Source organism: Serpula lacrymans (genome assembly GCF_000218685.1).
Source record: "Serpula lacrymans var. lacrymans S7.9 unplaced genomic scaffold SERLAscaffold_1, whole genome shotgun sequence".
Classification (NCBI taxonomy): domain Eukaryota; kingdom Fungi; phylum Basidiomycota; class Agaricomycetes; order Boletales; family Serpulaceae; genus Serpula; species Serpula lacrymans.
Genome location: NW_006763290.1, coordinates 3,057,743 through 3,072,983, shown reverse-complemented (window position 1 = coordinate 3,072,983; position 15,241 = coordinate 3,057,743). Strand labels below are relative to the sequence as shown.

The following is a 15,241-nucleotide window of genomic DNA, read 5'->3' as shown; positions in this document are numbered from 1 at the left end:
AGAGTTTGTTACTCTGGCTCACAACTCAGACAAAGCTATAAAGGTAGTGAGGGGAGTGGTTACCCTTAGGATAGGAGCAAGTTAGTTGTGGGTGAATAACAGGAGGACTCGCTGAGGAGTCTCCTGGATCTATTGGGTATTTATACTACTACAGGTGGTTTGTACATATGTACTATACAGTTGATGGGGGCAGTGGTTGATGATGTCATAGGTGTAGCCCGTGTGACCAGCTCCACTGCATGAGATACTTTGTAGCTAAAAATAAAGAAAGGCAGCACAGCGCGAGAAGGTGGAGTTTGAACAAAGTGGAAAGTGCTGCATGGCACTGTGTGAAGAAAGGTTAAGAGGAGAATGAAATTTAAAGGTCCAAAAATTGTGTATTGTAACACAATGTAGATTCCTCACCATAGTCGCTACCGTCCTTGCACAAGTTGTGTACTACTATAAACACATATTTCTGTCTACTACTGTGCCCATCCCGTACCATACATCATTACTGACTGGTGAGGCCTGGGTCTGTGAGCTAATCAATGGACATCCAGACCAAATCCGGCACAACCTTGGAGTCAGCCTTGAGGTTTTTAAGCTTTTACTTGCCAGCTTACCCCAAAAGGGCTTTACGATGTCACACAATGGAGTTGTGCTTGAGGAACAGCTGGCTATATTTCTATATGGGTCTGTGATAGGATTATCTAGCCACTATCTTGGAGAATGTTTCCAATGTTCACCAGAGACCATATCCTGGTATGTGTTTTAACTCTCATAGCAACATCATCATCAGGAAAAATGGGGGTAGCTATATAGAGCTCTATAGCACTATAAGTACTCATAAAGCTATTATAGTGGTCAAACCTGTTATAGAACCTCTGCCATCTATAGAGCCTCATATAGCTCTATAAAGTACTGAAACTCTCTCGTACCACATACCATATACGACTACGTCGTTCCTAAGTTCACCGTCATCAACCAAGAGCAGACTAGGCTCTGCCAAATCCCCACTCTGGGTACTGTTGGCGCTGATGGAATCGAAGGGCCCTTAAGGGTTGTATTGTGGGAGACATCGCCTGGAGTAGAGCGGGAGATGGCTGTGTGCAAACTCAACTGCATAGCATGGGCGATGAGGGCTTACGTACTCGCAGACGCCAAATTTCACAAAGCGGAGGTGAAAGTGCAAAAGAAGTGGTCGTTGAAGGTAGATGCCGATGTCGCGATGGGAGAAGCGACGGCATCCGGCAGTAAATCCGTGGAGTGACTTATAGACCACAAGGTCTCCACGGCCTTCAAAAAGATACAGAAGCTCCATAACACGCACGTCAAAGAGAGGGTAAGTCTGAGTGCTTATTTTCAATCTAGACCGCCTGTAACTTCTTTTTCCCACTCTCTTACAGAAGAACGAGATCGACTTTGTAAAGAGGGCGGCCAAAAGGAGGAGGGAGTCAACGGACCAATCGGAGGGCGCAAGCGGAAGCAATGCAGCGCCTTCCCCTGCCAAGAAAGGCAAAAAAGGCGGAGAGCCTTACAAGGGGAAGATCAACAAGGTGAAGAAGGACGGGAAGGGCAAAGGGAAGGCCCCCCAGAAATAATATACATCTTCGATAGCCGTTGTAACAGGGTGGAAGGTTGGAAGTCGTTTTTAGCACGCACCAGCCACCCTTTCTACTATACATGGACACTTTGTGCAGGGACTGTTTTCAATTATACTTGGGATGAACAAAAATTCATTTACAATGATTGTAATACTTGGCCAGACTTTTTATTAAGTATTCCTGCCCCAGATGCCGTCGGTATCGTCCTAGACCACGTGCTTATCTCAATTCTTGAGGCAGCCAGATTTCGTGGTTTAATACATTTAGGACCCAATGTTACCGTTCCAACTCATCTCGCTATACACCTAAGTGCGGGAATGAAATACCAATTCGTTCAAAAACGAGACACTCACTTACTGTTATCCACTTACAATGACTTAGAAGATTGCTTAAGATGGCGGTTCTTTTTTGGATTAGCAGAAGGAGTGAACCCTAAAAAAGACGCTTATGACCCTGATTACGAGGTAGAACATGTTAGAACTACTGCCGAGAAATCATATTATGGCTACATTGAGCGCAGCTTCGATATCAGAAGAAACATCATGCAGAACACAATTCTCACCATGCCGGTCGAGACACATGGCGGAGATAGATCTAAAATTACCTTAGATCCGCGCATGGCCAAACTCAAATAATTCATGACCGATAATAACTATATGGTCATGATTACAGATAAAAATCTTGGAATAGCCGTCATTAGGAAAGACTGGTTCATAGAAAGATGTCTGTCACTGTTGTCCGACCCTGTCTAGTACGCGGTCGTAAGTCAAAATGAGGCAAACGTGATATTAAACAAACAATGCATGCTATCGCAAGAATGCAGCGATATGGCGGGCGCAAGCCCATATGGAAAACAACTGGTTCCGTTCTTCACTTCCCAGAAGACGCCGGCAGGCGGCACTCATAAGATCCCGGAATTTTATGGCATCCCAAAGATCCATAAGACTCCGACCAAGATGCAGCCAATAATCCCCTGCTACAATGCAATTCAGAACCCAGCTGCGAAGTATGTAAGAAAGATGCTTAAACCCGTGATCTCCGGATCAGAGACCATTTTAGTTTCGTCTAAACAAATGGCCATAGCACTTGATCATTTGGATACCAGATGCAGACAAGTATATTTAGTGACGGGAGATATAGTGGCATACTATCCGTCCATTCCGGTGAAGCGATCTGAAGACATCGTGTTGGAAGCGTTCTTAGAACACTACTTCAGCCGGACAGATCTCGGATTACTCGAATGGACCGAACTTAAAGCTTACCAGCTTTTTGAACGGTGTCTGCAACTGGCCCATTCAGAATTATTAACACAGTTTCAAGGAACAATTTACCGAGCACTCAAAGGCCTAGCAATGGGCGTTGCGAGTAGCCCCGATGTAGCGAACCTATTTGGTCGCTATTTCGAGACTCGGTCCGAACTCCTGCGTGATCCGCACATATTATTGTACAAACGGTTCATTGATGACTTGTTTGTTATAGTCAAAGCAACGTCTGCTTTAGAAGCTCTTCGACTCGTACAAACATTAAAGTTTAAAGACTGTGTGATTGATTGGGAGTACCCTTCTATGTCTCAAGTATTTTTAGATATGCAAATATACTTAGACTCTATCGGCGGAATCAGATGGAGACCTTACAGGAAGGCGAACAATCATCTTGAAAGAATTCCATGGATTTCCCACCACCCCCTAGACATGAAACGTGGGGCTGTTCTAGGAGAAATCTCACGGCTAGCTACCCTCTGTTCTCACAAGGATATGTTCCTGGAGAGCATGCAAGGACTCTATCAACTGTATGTTGCTCGTGGCTACCCTGACGGAGAGTTAAAGAAATGGCTTAATTCGGAAGAATTGAATAAGCGTTGGATAAACCGGCTATTAGTCTGGGAAGATGACGAAGCAGCAATGGACCCGCTTATAGTCCTGAAAAGCCAACTTAACCCCGTTTGGAATTATTTCGACGCTAAAGAACTGCAAGAAGGCATTGTAGGCTATTGGCATGAATATTGTAGAAAATTCACGGCTGGTGATGTACCGTCGCCAGGTTTCCCCATGTTTGTGCACCGGCCCGGTTGCGATGACGTGGTGGTGCATGACTCAGTGTTAGTCCGTCTCGGTGAAGACCGTCCCCGCGTAGAGCAGGTTGAGTCTGGCGGGTCGGAGGCTTCGGCTTCTGATCCAATGGACTCCTTGCTTCTGCCAGTGGGCGGCCCTCCCCCTTGCAGTGTCTGAGCCCCCTGCACTGTCATCCTCTGACCGTCGGGTCATTACGGATGTGCGGAAACTCAAATTTGCAAATGATTCTCGTTGGCTCGTATCAAGAAAGGTTACTGATAATCTTTTTAAGCAAGTCAACGATTGGAAACGTGCCTTACTTGATTGCGAAAAACCAGAGCTTAAAGCACCGGTAGATTGGGACAGCTATACAGTCGAAGACCAATTAGTGCAACCTTTCGAAAGCATGGAGATTGGCTGGGATTAAACTAAAAAGAATATATCCCACGTCCGTTATTATCTCTGTGCCCCCCGGCTACTGGTGAATTCGCTATCTTTAGACGCAGAACGCTCGTAGGAACAACCCTGTAAGGGAACAATATTTGTTCTGAATTGAGTATAGATTCTAAATTCTATCCACAGAATTAGACGATAACATAAAGGATCCTGAGAGGGACCTTCGAACGGTGTACGCGGAATTAACCCCAAATAAACCTATGATAAAATGTTTACACATGTACATATGTGCTTTGCAGGTACACACTATTTTTGATGTTCGAAGCTTTCACGACATACTGATGAAGTAAAACTTGCAGATGATCCGCTGCATTTGAAATGTTATATATTCAAACGGGATTACGTGATCTCACACTAACCTAACCATACATTGTCATGCTAAGTCTATTCTTGGAACAATGACCTGATAAAGTCTGATTAGAGAACCTAACCAACTCTAACCTTATCTAACCCACCAAATCACGCAAAGATTGGCGTAAGAACCCGATTTATTATCGGCCTAACCTAAAACGACCCTCTAGGGGGGCCCAACGTTTCTGGTGAAAGCTGATAAATGCCTGCGTACTCTTGAAAGGATGGCGGTGTCAGGCTGCCACGTGACTGATAGAGTCAACTAGTTTACGTAATGCAAACTCGCTATCCTCGCCCAACTTAGTAGGGTTCGACTGGAATGTCCCCCTGGCTTTTTGGGCCGTGGGCTAAGTGTGGAAATGACCACCTCGGTTGCACTTGTAATCAGAGCAAACCTAACTTACCCAAAAAGGGAAGGCAGGTGTCTGGCAATAAGGCATATGGTATTCGTAGTTTCGGATATGGATTTTGATTTTAGTTCAGGGGCGAAGACAATACTGTCCCCCGGCAAATTAAGGACAAGCGAAATCAAGATGTTCGAACGGTTATCTACCCCCGGCGCCTACATAAACCAGACCAGTAGATAAGATAAGATTTAGATCTAATCAGATGACCGCAGATCAAGAATAAGTGTTAAAGCACACCCGGCGAATAAGGCCGAGCGTCAATACTTTAGCGCCCGGTACCCCCGGACCGTGGCACGTGACCAAATAGGCACGCGCTTATGGAATGTTCGAGAAGGAATGTCATGTGTCTATGCACGTGACTTGAGATATATACGCGATTGGTCAATGCCTTATGGCGTGATTATGGCGCCTTCTACTGCGGATGAGTCATTGCTTACCTCCAGCCAATCATATTAATTGCATTTGATTGGTCATGTTTGGAGATAGGCCTTTAGAATTCTATAGTGAGCTTTCAGCTTTGTAATCAATTTACATCATCGCTGACGAAAGAAATGTATCTTTTCATTTAATCACTCACTCTAAAAAAACTGTACTAATCATACGTTATAAAATGGTATTAATGGCACTGAAGAGACGCGAGTCGAAATTGGTGTTGGACTTCAACTTTTTGGAGTCCCCAATCTGCCGATACCTCAAAGCGCCTCAAGCCAACTAAGTATTTTTTACTTTTCCCCTATCTTACTGCAGTGTTCAACATGTTCCTGGGCAGAAGCATATCTCAGACATATGGCATTGTTGGTGTCACAATTGACTAGTCTCTATCAGCATGTACATTACCATCCATACAAATGGACACATGGCACTTCATATATTTGATTTATTATTACCTTTGGGTCCTATGGCCAAAATCCCATGTTGCAACACATGAAAGCCAGCACAGGGGGAAAATATCAATGTTTCCTTCAAAAAAATGCTGATAAAATTGTATCTAAAGACAAAGTAAACACACCTTTTTTCTCCAGATAAAATGGTAATAAAATTCAATACTATTATTTGAATTTCTCCCTCTTATCTTAGGATGTAGCCGCAAAAACATCAGACCTTGAATTATCATTTTTCTCACATTAAAATGTTATATGTATTGTAACAACCAAGAGTTATTTACTCTGGTGCACACAGGAACACACTATAAAGAATTGCTCTTGTATATATACTAAAATACATAAGGTACTGTATAGTTATAAGTAAAGTTCAAAGTCCGATGTCTAGCATGTGACCGGTCACATGATGAGTCTAGACACTGGTCAGGTGATATGTCACATGACTGGTCATGTGACTATGAAAAGTTGAAAATGTAAAGTAAAGTAAATGGTCACATGACTGGTCATGTGACTTGGAAAATAAAAGTAGAAGTACAAAAGTGAAGCGTAAGTAGGTGCTGGTATGTTAATTGTAACATATATTGTCAGGTCATTTCAATTGCTCAAAAGTTTTTATTGAAATCTTTTCACAGTCAAGTTGGTGACTAAATGACAATTCAATTCATAGTTTATTCCGGCATAACAATGTAGATCTTCTCCTTCTTTCTTTACAATTGTCACATTCACCCTCAACATCTGATGCTATGGAGCAACTGAGTAATCTCACAATTAGAGTAGAAGCATCACTTACTATTCTGCTTGAGTGCCTATGATGCTTGCAATATCTTACTTGCACTACTATTAGGTCTATTTGGCATATATTTGTTGATGAACATTACACTCCCTATTTTTGGTTGTGTGGTGGGTTTCTGGAAAATATTGGAAGGATCACAAAAAATGAGGAGCCTAGTAGATGTGGAGCTCATAAGCTGGATCCAATTAGTAAATCTCCCATTGTTTTATTGAACTGTGGACAAGTGGACTGGAAACAAGTCAGAGGCGATGGCACATAGTTAACAGGAAAAGGCACTAACCCATTAAAATTACTTACCCAAGGTCAGAGGCCTTTGTCATATACAGTTGGCTCTAGAATAGCCCCAGGAATATATCTCCATGTAATATTACCAGATGGAAGCACTTTGAGGATAATACTCTTCCATGCTCCTTGAAAACAGTTTCTCTCCTGTTAGCTGTGAAGTCATTATAATCCTCAAATACCAGTCTTAAAATAAGGATGTTGGAGCAAGTGTGAAGGTTGTGATGGATCAATAATGCTGGGGCAAGGACCATAGAGCAATTGAAGGTTTATTGTGCAGGATGGAAAACAGTGATGTGAATGTCACAATGTGTACCAGAGGTGAGGGAAGTAACATGAAACAGACATGTGAATATTGTGAATGCGGCTTGAATTTTTATAATATTCATCAGTGCAAATAGTAGATAGAAATCTATGAATATTTTACATGGTCATTCAGTATTTACAAGTGTAACATCCCTGCCATTAGCTACAAATTTACAGTGTTTTGCATGTGGTACCAGTGTGATGGCAGACAATCAAACACTTACCTGTTGCACACTGCAAAATCATCCTCTTTTCCACTTGCATGTAATAACTTGACAAAGTGTGGCTTTATCAAGCTTGGTGTGGCCTTGATACAACCACCAATGTGGCTGTTTTATTTTATTGAGCCCGTAGTGTTACATGTCTGGATTTTCACCATATGTGATTGTGTAAAATCCAACTTTTTCTGCAGTGTTGGAGCCATACCATTACACAGCCCAAGAGTCCAAGTGTCAGATTGATATACACCAAAAGATGCTGACCTGACCTGCTTGTCAAGGTTTGGAAGTCCTCAGCACAAACCAAGTGCAATAAAGCCCTATAATGTCTGTCCAGTATTGGGATTGTGATTCAATAATATATGGCAAAATCATTTTTAGATAATTTGTAGAAATATCCACACATCATTAATCACTGGTTACAAAGAGGTTGGACTGGGTAGGTTACTACAATATGTCTGTTATGCTAATACAATATACAAAGTGATGGCTGTGATCCAATGAAGTTAATGTCTAAGTCTACCATGAAAGCAGGCCTGAAGGAAAAAGTAGCAAATGCTGGATGATATAGTTTAAGAAGTGCATAAGGACATCCATTTTAATGGATATGGATACATAGGAGAGATTAGAGCCTGAGATCTAATCCACAAATGGGCCGCAGTGTGCCTGCAAGTGAATTTTGGGGCAGGACGGTTGTGGTCAATATCATCATCAAAAAGATCATTGTTGTCTGCAATATTGTACCCATTATCCTCCAATTGAACCAAAGCAGAATCATTATCATCCGACACCTTCATATTGCGCTGGCCTATACCAGACATCCACTTGATGATGAACTGACCTTCAAGAGGAATTTGGCTGTCCCATTTAGGACAGTTGCCTTGTGGGAATGTAGGGTGTGCGGACGCATATGAAATCCAAAATATATCTAAGCCCCAGCTCCAGATAGGAGGGCTTTGTTTCAAACCATATATGATCAACCATGATCAAATATGTGGTATCAATTTTACCCAGGAAGATTGTTCAGTGAAGTTGAAGGAAGGAGAGAGGGGCAAAAATGATATAGCAATATTGGGAGGCAGCGGCTGTTTAGTATAATCAGGTACAGGGGAATCCAAGTTAGCTCTGAACTAGAAACAAAAAATTGATTGTAAAATAGTACTAACCACAAACTGCGATGGACACTCACCATAATGTCACTTTTAATCGACATACCCTGGCTTTGAAAATTGCTGGCAGAATAATGGTCATTCTCAGAGAGAGGGCTCTAGAAAAATAATAAAATATTAATGAATAAAGCATGTAGAAACAATTTAATCACCAATCTTGAAACTTCAGAGTACCCAATGTCTATTAAAATGTGTATTTCATGGGGTGCAGGTTTGGTGGAGAGGGTGGCTCCAGAGCTTTCCTGAATCATGGGTGAGGCAAATACAGCATATTCCTTGGGAAGTTGTACTGATACATGTACTGGCTAGAGAATGCTGACAATAAGCAAGAGAGTAAGAAATTGGAAAGGTAATCTCACAATGTTTTTGAGCTGCAAGTGTAGGAGGCAAATCTCCTACAATGGATATTTTTAGGTTTACAGAAGGGTAGCCGTGCTGATTACTATGCTTTAGAGAGCAAGAAGGATTGGTGTAAACGACTGAGGTTGCAAACAATATTGTGACGGTGAGAGTGGGGACTTGGAAAGAAAAAAGCTTGTGTGGTGCAGCTTTGGGAGCTTGAGCAATGCTGTCTCCAGTGTCACATGCTTCCTGTTGTTGAGTCCTGCACTTCAAAAATCCATTTGGACAATTGGTGTTTGCTTAACGGCCCATATGGCAAAAAAAGATCCTGCATGGGACAATGCATTCCACACGAGGTGTATGAGATAAATCAGTTTGCATTCAAGGTTGCACACAGCTTGACTCCCTACCATTCATGCCCAAAGCTGCAGTATCATGGTCGAAGGAGCCCTCTTTCGCTGGTGTATTTTTTCTACCATGGATGTATGTCAATTCAAACCAAGAAATTTGACCCTCAACAGTTTACGAGTGTTTGCAAGGCACAAAATGTGTTCGCTGTTTAGTATGCCCCCATGCCTCAGGTCTGAAGTCAATGAAAGAGAGTCAGATACCTCAACATGAACGGTCACAGTAATATAAGGACAGTCTTCAAACCTAACTTGATTGTCAAAACTGTGATGGAGACTCAATATCTACCGTCAATATCTTCAATTTGGTCCACAGAGCTCCAGATTTGTTTAAAAAATTCCTTCAGTTCAATACCCTTGGATCACAGTTAGTCAACACATTGGTTGTTGTATGTGGATTGCTGTATTCATTCTTCACTCTTCACTAACTATTAGATAGAAAATTGTTGAAGAACAATCTCAGATTTTCAAGATCCTGGATAGCACCCTCAATGATCCAGAAACCAAAGGCCGCTTAATCTCATTGGTCAAAAAGGCGTTAACTCTTATGCGCTCAAAAATTAAAGAAAAGGTCAGTTTCTATTTTGCCAGTAGATCATTATATTTTAAGCTCCTGTTATCCATTGTTGAAAGTATGCCTGTTTCTGAGTTCTTTGCACTCATAGCTCCAAGGGGATTTGATATCAGCTTAGATCATTAGAAACATGCATATTTTCTGTTAAGTAAAATATATCTTGCACTCTGATAACACTGACCCTTCCACAAGCACAAAATTTTCATAGAATTTAGGATGCTACTGCAAAATAATGGTCTCCCTAATGGGCCACCTTCTAGTTCTAGTGCAAGTATTGCTGGAACGGGACCTTTTCTGGCTGCAAGTGCTGCTGATGCACCAGAGGAAGCTCAGGATCATGAAGGCACAGCATTGGAAGGACATACAGCTTCTAACCATGTCTCCACCTCTGTTTGAATGCCACTCTTGCTGCAGGTGCAGTAGCAATCCCCCCTATCCCTGAACATGGCTGGTTGTACAATGCATTCTGACAGTATGCGATGCTTATTTGGAGAGGGTGAGGGTTGCGTGTTGAGTGCAAGTGGGCTCTTCACTAACTGCACAAGCTATGTGGTGGATGACAATGAGCAGTAACACTTATGCTGAAGACTTGAGAGCCTTCCCAGATAACACTAGTACATCCGTGATTGCTGTTATGCACAGCTGGCAGCTCACAATCAAGCAGAAATTAACACCTTGAATATATTGTCATCATGATCTGTTTCTTACTCTTTTGTTCTCATCCTTGCAAATTTTTCAGGCTAGTACTTTGTTGTTAAAATATTTTTCAAATTGAACAATCAATGTGTAAAATTTGAGTTCTGTTTATCCGCGAATTGAATATTCAAAAGGCTCAGGCAGGTCATTCATATCCAGATTTAGAGCTGATGTTTCTGAGGTATATGGAATATATTTTATTTACACTGATTAAGGAACATACAAGAAATGTCTACCAAGAAGATCAATGCACCATTACTCTAAAATCACTAATGGTTGTCCTTAGATGCTCCTTCGTGTGTATTGGATATATGGATTGCACGTTCGCCAGAAATATTGCAAAGATGTCACTTCGCAATAACCGGGGACACACTGCCAAGTGAGCTTCACATGGGAATTGTAAGTCCACAATAGTCTGGTCCGAAGTAAGGACCTTTGGCAGGAACCCCCACTTTGGTAGTAATAGAGAAGGCACATGAGCGGCACATTCGGCTTGAACTTGGTCGGCATTTTGTGGCTAGTCACACCAGGAAAAAGCACATAAAGGTTTCAGCTGAAACAGCTACTGTAGAGAAAAAATGTTATGTACATGATCCCTACTATTGTCACAGCAAGCATAACCAACTTTTGTCATACTCATAATTGATGGAAAAGTCTGAAAGTAGCTGAAATATTTGATTGCATTTTGGACCTACAAAATGATGTCTTTTTGTTGACATATTCCCATAAATACTATATTTTTGTGTGAATATGTAGAAATATGTTAACAAAAATACATTATTCTGATAAAGTCTTGTAGGTCCAAAATGCAATTAAACATTTTAACTACTTTCAGACTTTTTCATTGATTTTGGGTGTGACAAAAGTTGGTTATGCTTGCTGTGTGTATCATAACTACAACAATTTATGTAGCACCTTGGACCTATATGACTTTGAATATCCCATTTCTTTTTGCCCATGTTTTGGTTCAGGTGTGTCTGCAATTCGTAGCGGCGTTTTAATTGGAGTGGCTGACAGTTTCACTATCTCAATGGCTCAGCATCTGTTTGGGATGGAAGAAAATTTTGAAACTAGTGTTGTTTGTCATCTGAGAGCTTCACTATCAACTCTAACAATTCACACAAAGGCTAAGTGGTGAGTTACACTGGTTGAAGCAATAGCTAGCCTTTACTGTGATGCTCAGCCATATTCAATCGGAGCGGTTGAGTTTAAAATCAAGGTGCAAAAGAATATTCGTGTTATTGGCACCGAAGGGGGGTGCAGACCTTATTTACAAGATATCGACTCATCATATATTGAATTAGTTAGGTAAGCAAGGGAGACTAAGTCCACAACCTTATAGTGAAGTTTAAAATGTCGCAAAATATCATCCGGCCTGGGTCGTGTACCTGTCGCTATTTATCACTGCCAAACGCAGCCCTCCTATAGCTAGGCTATATTTAAATGGCTTCCTCTCAGAATCTAACCAAAAAGCAGAAAAAGGCTGTTGCATTCCGCGATCGCAAACACGGAAAGCCAAAGACGAAGGGACAAATCGAAAACGCTGGCGATGATGAGGACTACGTTCATGATGTTCCTGTTCAGGAGGATCAGGACTTGGCTGACGTTCAAGGTGATATTCTGGGCGATGAGGATGAAAGTGCGCCGGTGGAAGTCGGCGTTTTTGGAAAGAGTAAAGAGAAGGAAAGACCTCGCCCTCGGTCGAAGGAGGACCCAGACTCAATGGTGGTGGAGCCCAAACCAAAGAAGAGAAAGCGCGAAGCTGTCGTGGAAACGAAAGTTCAAAGTGCAAAGTGCAAGGGCAGCGGGGGCGAAGAAAATCCAAAAACCAAGGAAATACAAGGGAATTCTGGGCACGGTTTAGGGGTGGTAGAGAAGAGCGATGGAGAAGAGCAGAAAGACGCAAAGAACCAAGGGAAGCAACGGTTTATTTTATTTCTTGGTGAGCTTTTCCTCTTCCCCAAAGTCGTGGTGGTGTGTATGCTCATTGACTAAAAGGAAATCTTAAATATACCACTACAATGGAAGCTATACAAGGGCATTTTGCTGCCTGTGGTCTGTTCGCTGTTTTTTCTGATCTTGGTCTGGGCTCATTGTTGTTATCAAGATCCACCGCCCACCATCCGTCTCCTGACACCCAAACTGTCTTACAACAAACCATTTTCAAGTATGATATCCAAATCCAAAGGCTGCGCATTTCTAGAATTCGGTCATCACAATGCACTTCAACAAGGTCTCAAATTGCATCATTCTCAGCTCGATGGCCGACAAATCAATGTAGAGCTTACGGTGGGAGGTGGAGGGAGAAGTGCCACTCGGTTGACCAAGGTCAAGGAGCGTAATAAGGAGTTGGAAATGCAGCGTGTGAGTGATTAATCTGACTGCGCGCGAAGAACGTACAGTAACGAGGTATTTTGTATGGCTGCAGCGCAAGCGATTGGGAAGGCAGATAGTATCCAACGATGGTAGAGCGGCTGCACGACCGGACGGTCCTAAACGGTACTCGACGACCTCGGGTATCGACCAGGCTGCAACTAAGAAGAGAACATGGACAGTTGAAGACAGTATGGAGACGGCACAACATCGTGACGGTAAGAGGGATACTGAATGTAAGAGACCAAGAGTCAAAGACTGGGCAACCGGTGTTAATGCTATACCAGTTGGGTGATAGTGCTTAGGATCTTTACAGTATTTTATTTATAAGTCATTGTCTATGATAACCCTTTCAAAAGCCGTGATAGACGTCGTGAGAGTCCAAGTAAATAAATAATATATTCTGAAGGCGAGGCGCCCGGCGTCCGAACTAAGAGACAAGGACAAAGATAAGGAACTGTGTGTGAACGAGGTCATCAATAGATTGTATCAACGAAACATAGACGGTGACTGACAAACACGATCAACACCCCAAAAACCTTTAGCATCAGCCAACGGTTGCTTGATATGCCGGCGTAATACTTCAACAGTTCCCTCTGTGCACCACTCACATTTGATGCAATGTCTATAGTATCTGCATCGATTCGCTGAACTGTTTCTCGCTGCTCCGCGACCATATTTGCCAGTTGAGTAAATATTTGACCGAGCTCGGCGATGGTAGACTCAATAGATTCGATGGCCGTAGAACGCGATTGAATATAGTTATCCTAATTCCACGATCAGACAAAAGGGTGAGAAAAATAATGAAAAAAAAATGTTCACTTGTTGCTCAGCGAGTTGCATTTGCATAAATGCTCCTCTGGTCTGGGTGTGAAATCCTTCTTCCGCGGACAGATGGTTGAGTGCGAGGACATCGTCATTTCGCGGAGCTCGCCCTTTGCCCTTTGAATTCGTACGACCTAGACTACCATCGCCCATTGGGTCTTGGTTATTAAAAAGCAGGGAGCCTTGTGATGTGACAATCAGGGGCTGGACGGACGATGCGAATAACAACTACTGACTTGGCGGGGCATGGTTGGTAGCAGAAGAGGTAGTATGCATGAATTTTTCTGTACGGTCCCTGGCTTCTTTCATGTTCTGTGTATAGTGTTCAATTGGCGACACTTCCATGATAATGTCCATACAGTGCTTACTTGTGTTCGTAACTCAAGAACGTCTTTAAAGCTCATACTGGTGTCAGCGAGCTTGTTTTGGAGCATCATGACCACATTGTGAGTATGTTCATCTAGCTGCTTCCCTTCTGACGACTTCTGCGACCCCGGTGTGTTCTTCTGCTTGATATATGCCTGTAGTACTGCAATTTGTTTGTTGATACCAGCAATATCTTGCTTGATGATGAACGTTAGTTCCTGCAAGACAACGTGAATATGTAGTCCTATCTATTAAAAAGTAGCTGAAACATACGCTAATCTCCACTGGCCGGTCGTCAAATAAAGTTTTACGCTTGGCCACTGTAGGCGTGTAAGTCTCAACACTGTAACATCAGCTTTTAATCACTCACATTGCGCCAACTTCCCAAGCTTAATCGTCGTACTACTGATATCCTTCCCAATAGCCGCCGCCATACGCGAAAAATCACTCTTTGCTCGACTCTTTTCATACGTTTGCAGCAGCCTCTGCTTCACTTCTGCTCCGCGTGGGGGAAAGGCAGATCTGTGACGTATAGATTCGACACAGGTGTGAAACTCGTCCGTGCGGTCTTGAATACCCATGTATCAGAGAGATGGGTGGGCGGGATATGCTATTATAAATATGGTATATGAGGAGGGAATGGTGTTAGTACTGCAAGTTAGTAAACTTGGATACGCCCAACTGTAATTCCCACGGAAAGCTTATAATAACATCACCCTCCGGGCACTCCTGGCCCCGTGGCGAAAGTTATACCATCATTTGTTTATATCATATGGTAAGAATGTGGTACAAAGGCTTGAGGTGCGAGACATTTGGAATAATGATGATATTTAAATTACAAGTTTTGAAGTAATGAAGTAATGCACACCATACAACTCAAAGTAGGCATGGTTATTGTCATTGGTTCAATCAAAAAACCGACCAAGGATTTCTACAGGACCTCGCCAACACTCTTCTTCAAAATGCAACATGACACTCAAATTGTCAAAGGGGCACTGAAAGATGGATGGTTTGATTGCATTGGTTATGTATTTTCAAGACAACTCATTTTCATTCAAGTTCATTGGTGTTAATTGGAAGCAAGGGAAGTATGGGTGTTGAGGGGCGCATACTGTTCCTGCACAAAAAGATCTGTGTCTGTGGTACTATGTCTGTGGC

At 42.4% G+C, this 15,241-nt stretch overlaps 4 protein-coding genes across 4 annotated transcripts; 3 read left to right on the top strand and 1 right to left on the bottom strand.

The window, feature by feature from the left end:
• Nucleotides 1-1,110: 1,110 nt before the first annotated feature.
• On the top strand, nt 1,111-1,583 carry SERLADRAFT_432235 (uncharacterized protein; the record flags this gene model as incomplete). Its single annotated transcript, XM_007312466.1, has 3 exons — nt 1,111-1,192; nt 1,260-1,324; nt 1,389-1,583. 3 exons carry the CDS (start codon nt 1,111-1,113, stop codon nt 1,581-1,583), a joined length of 342 nt encoding a protein of 113 aa, XP_007312528.1.
• A 7,674-nt stretch (nt 1,584-9,257) lies between these two features.
• Nucleotides 9,258-10,219, top strand: SERLADRAFT_404723 (uncharacterized protein; the record flags this gene model as incomplete). The annotated part of the gene is made up of 4 exons (XM_007312465.1): nt 9,258-9,325; nt 9,566-9,638; nt 9,689-9,820; nt 10,016-10,219. 4 exons carry the CDS (start codon nt 9,258-9,260, stop codon nt 10,217-10,219), a joined length of 477 nt encoding a protein of 158 aa, XP_007312527.1.
• Nucleotides 10,220-11,088: 869 nt separating this feature from the next.
• Nucleotides 11,089-11,826, top strand: SERLADRAFT_375857 (uncharacterized protein; the record flags this gene model as incomplete). The annotated part of the gene is given in 6 exon segments (XM_007312464.1): nt 11,089-11,125; nt 11,161-11,164; nt 11,411-11,484; nt 11,553-11,653; nt 11,703-11,748; nt 11,762-11,826. 4 exon segments carry the CDS (start codon nt 11,446-11,448, stop codon nt 11,816-11,818), a joined length of 243 nt encoding a protein of 80 aa, XP_007312526.1.
• Nucleotides 11,827-12,789: 963 nt separating this feature from the next.
• Nucleotides 12,790-14,762, bottom strand: SERLADRAFT_454932 (uncharacterized protein; the record flags this gene model as incomplete). Its single annotated transcript, XM_007312463.1, has 8 exons — nt 12,790-12,829; nt 12,851-13,349; nt 13,394-13,659; nt 13,715-13,899; nt 13,954-14,029; nt 14,086-14,301; nt 14,357-14,403; nt 14,454-14,762. The coding sequence occupies 7 exons, from the start codon at nt 14,662-14,664 to the stop codon at nt 13,217-13,219; spliced, it is 1,134 nt and encodes a 377-aa protein (XP_007312525.1).
• Between the last annotated feature and the right edge of the window lie 479 nt (nt 14,763-15,241).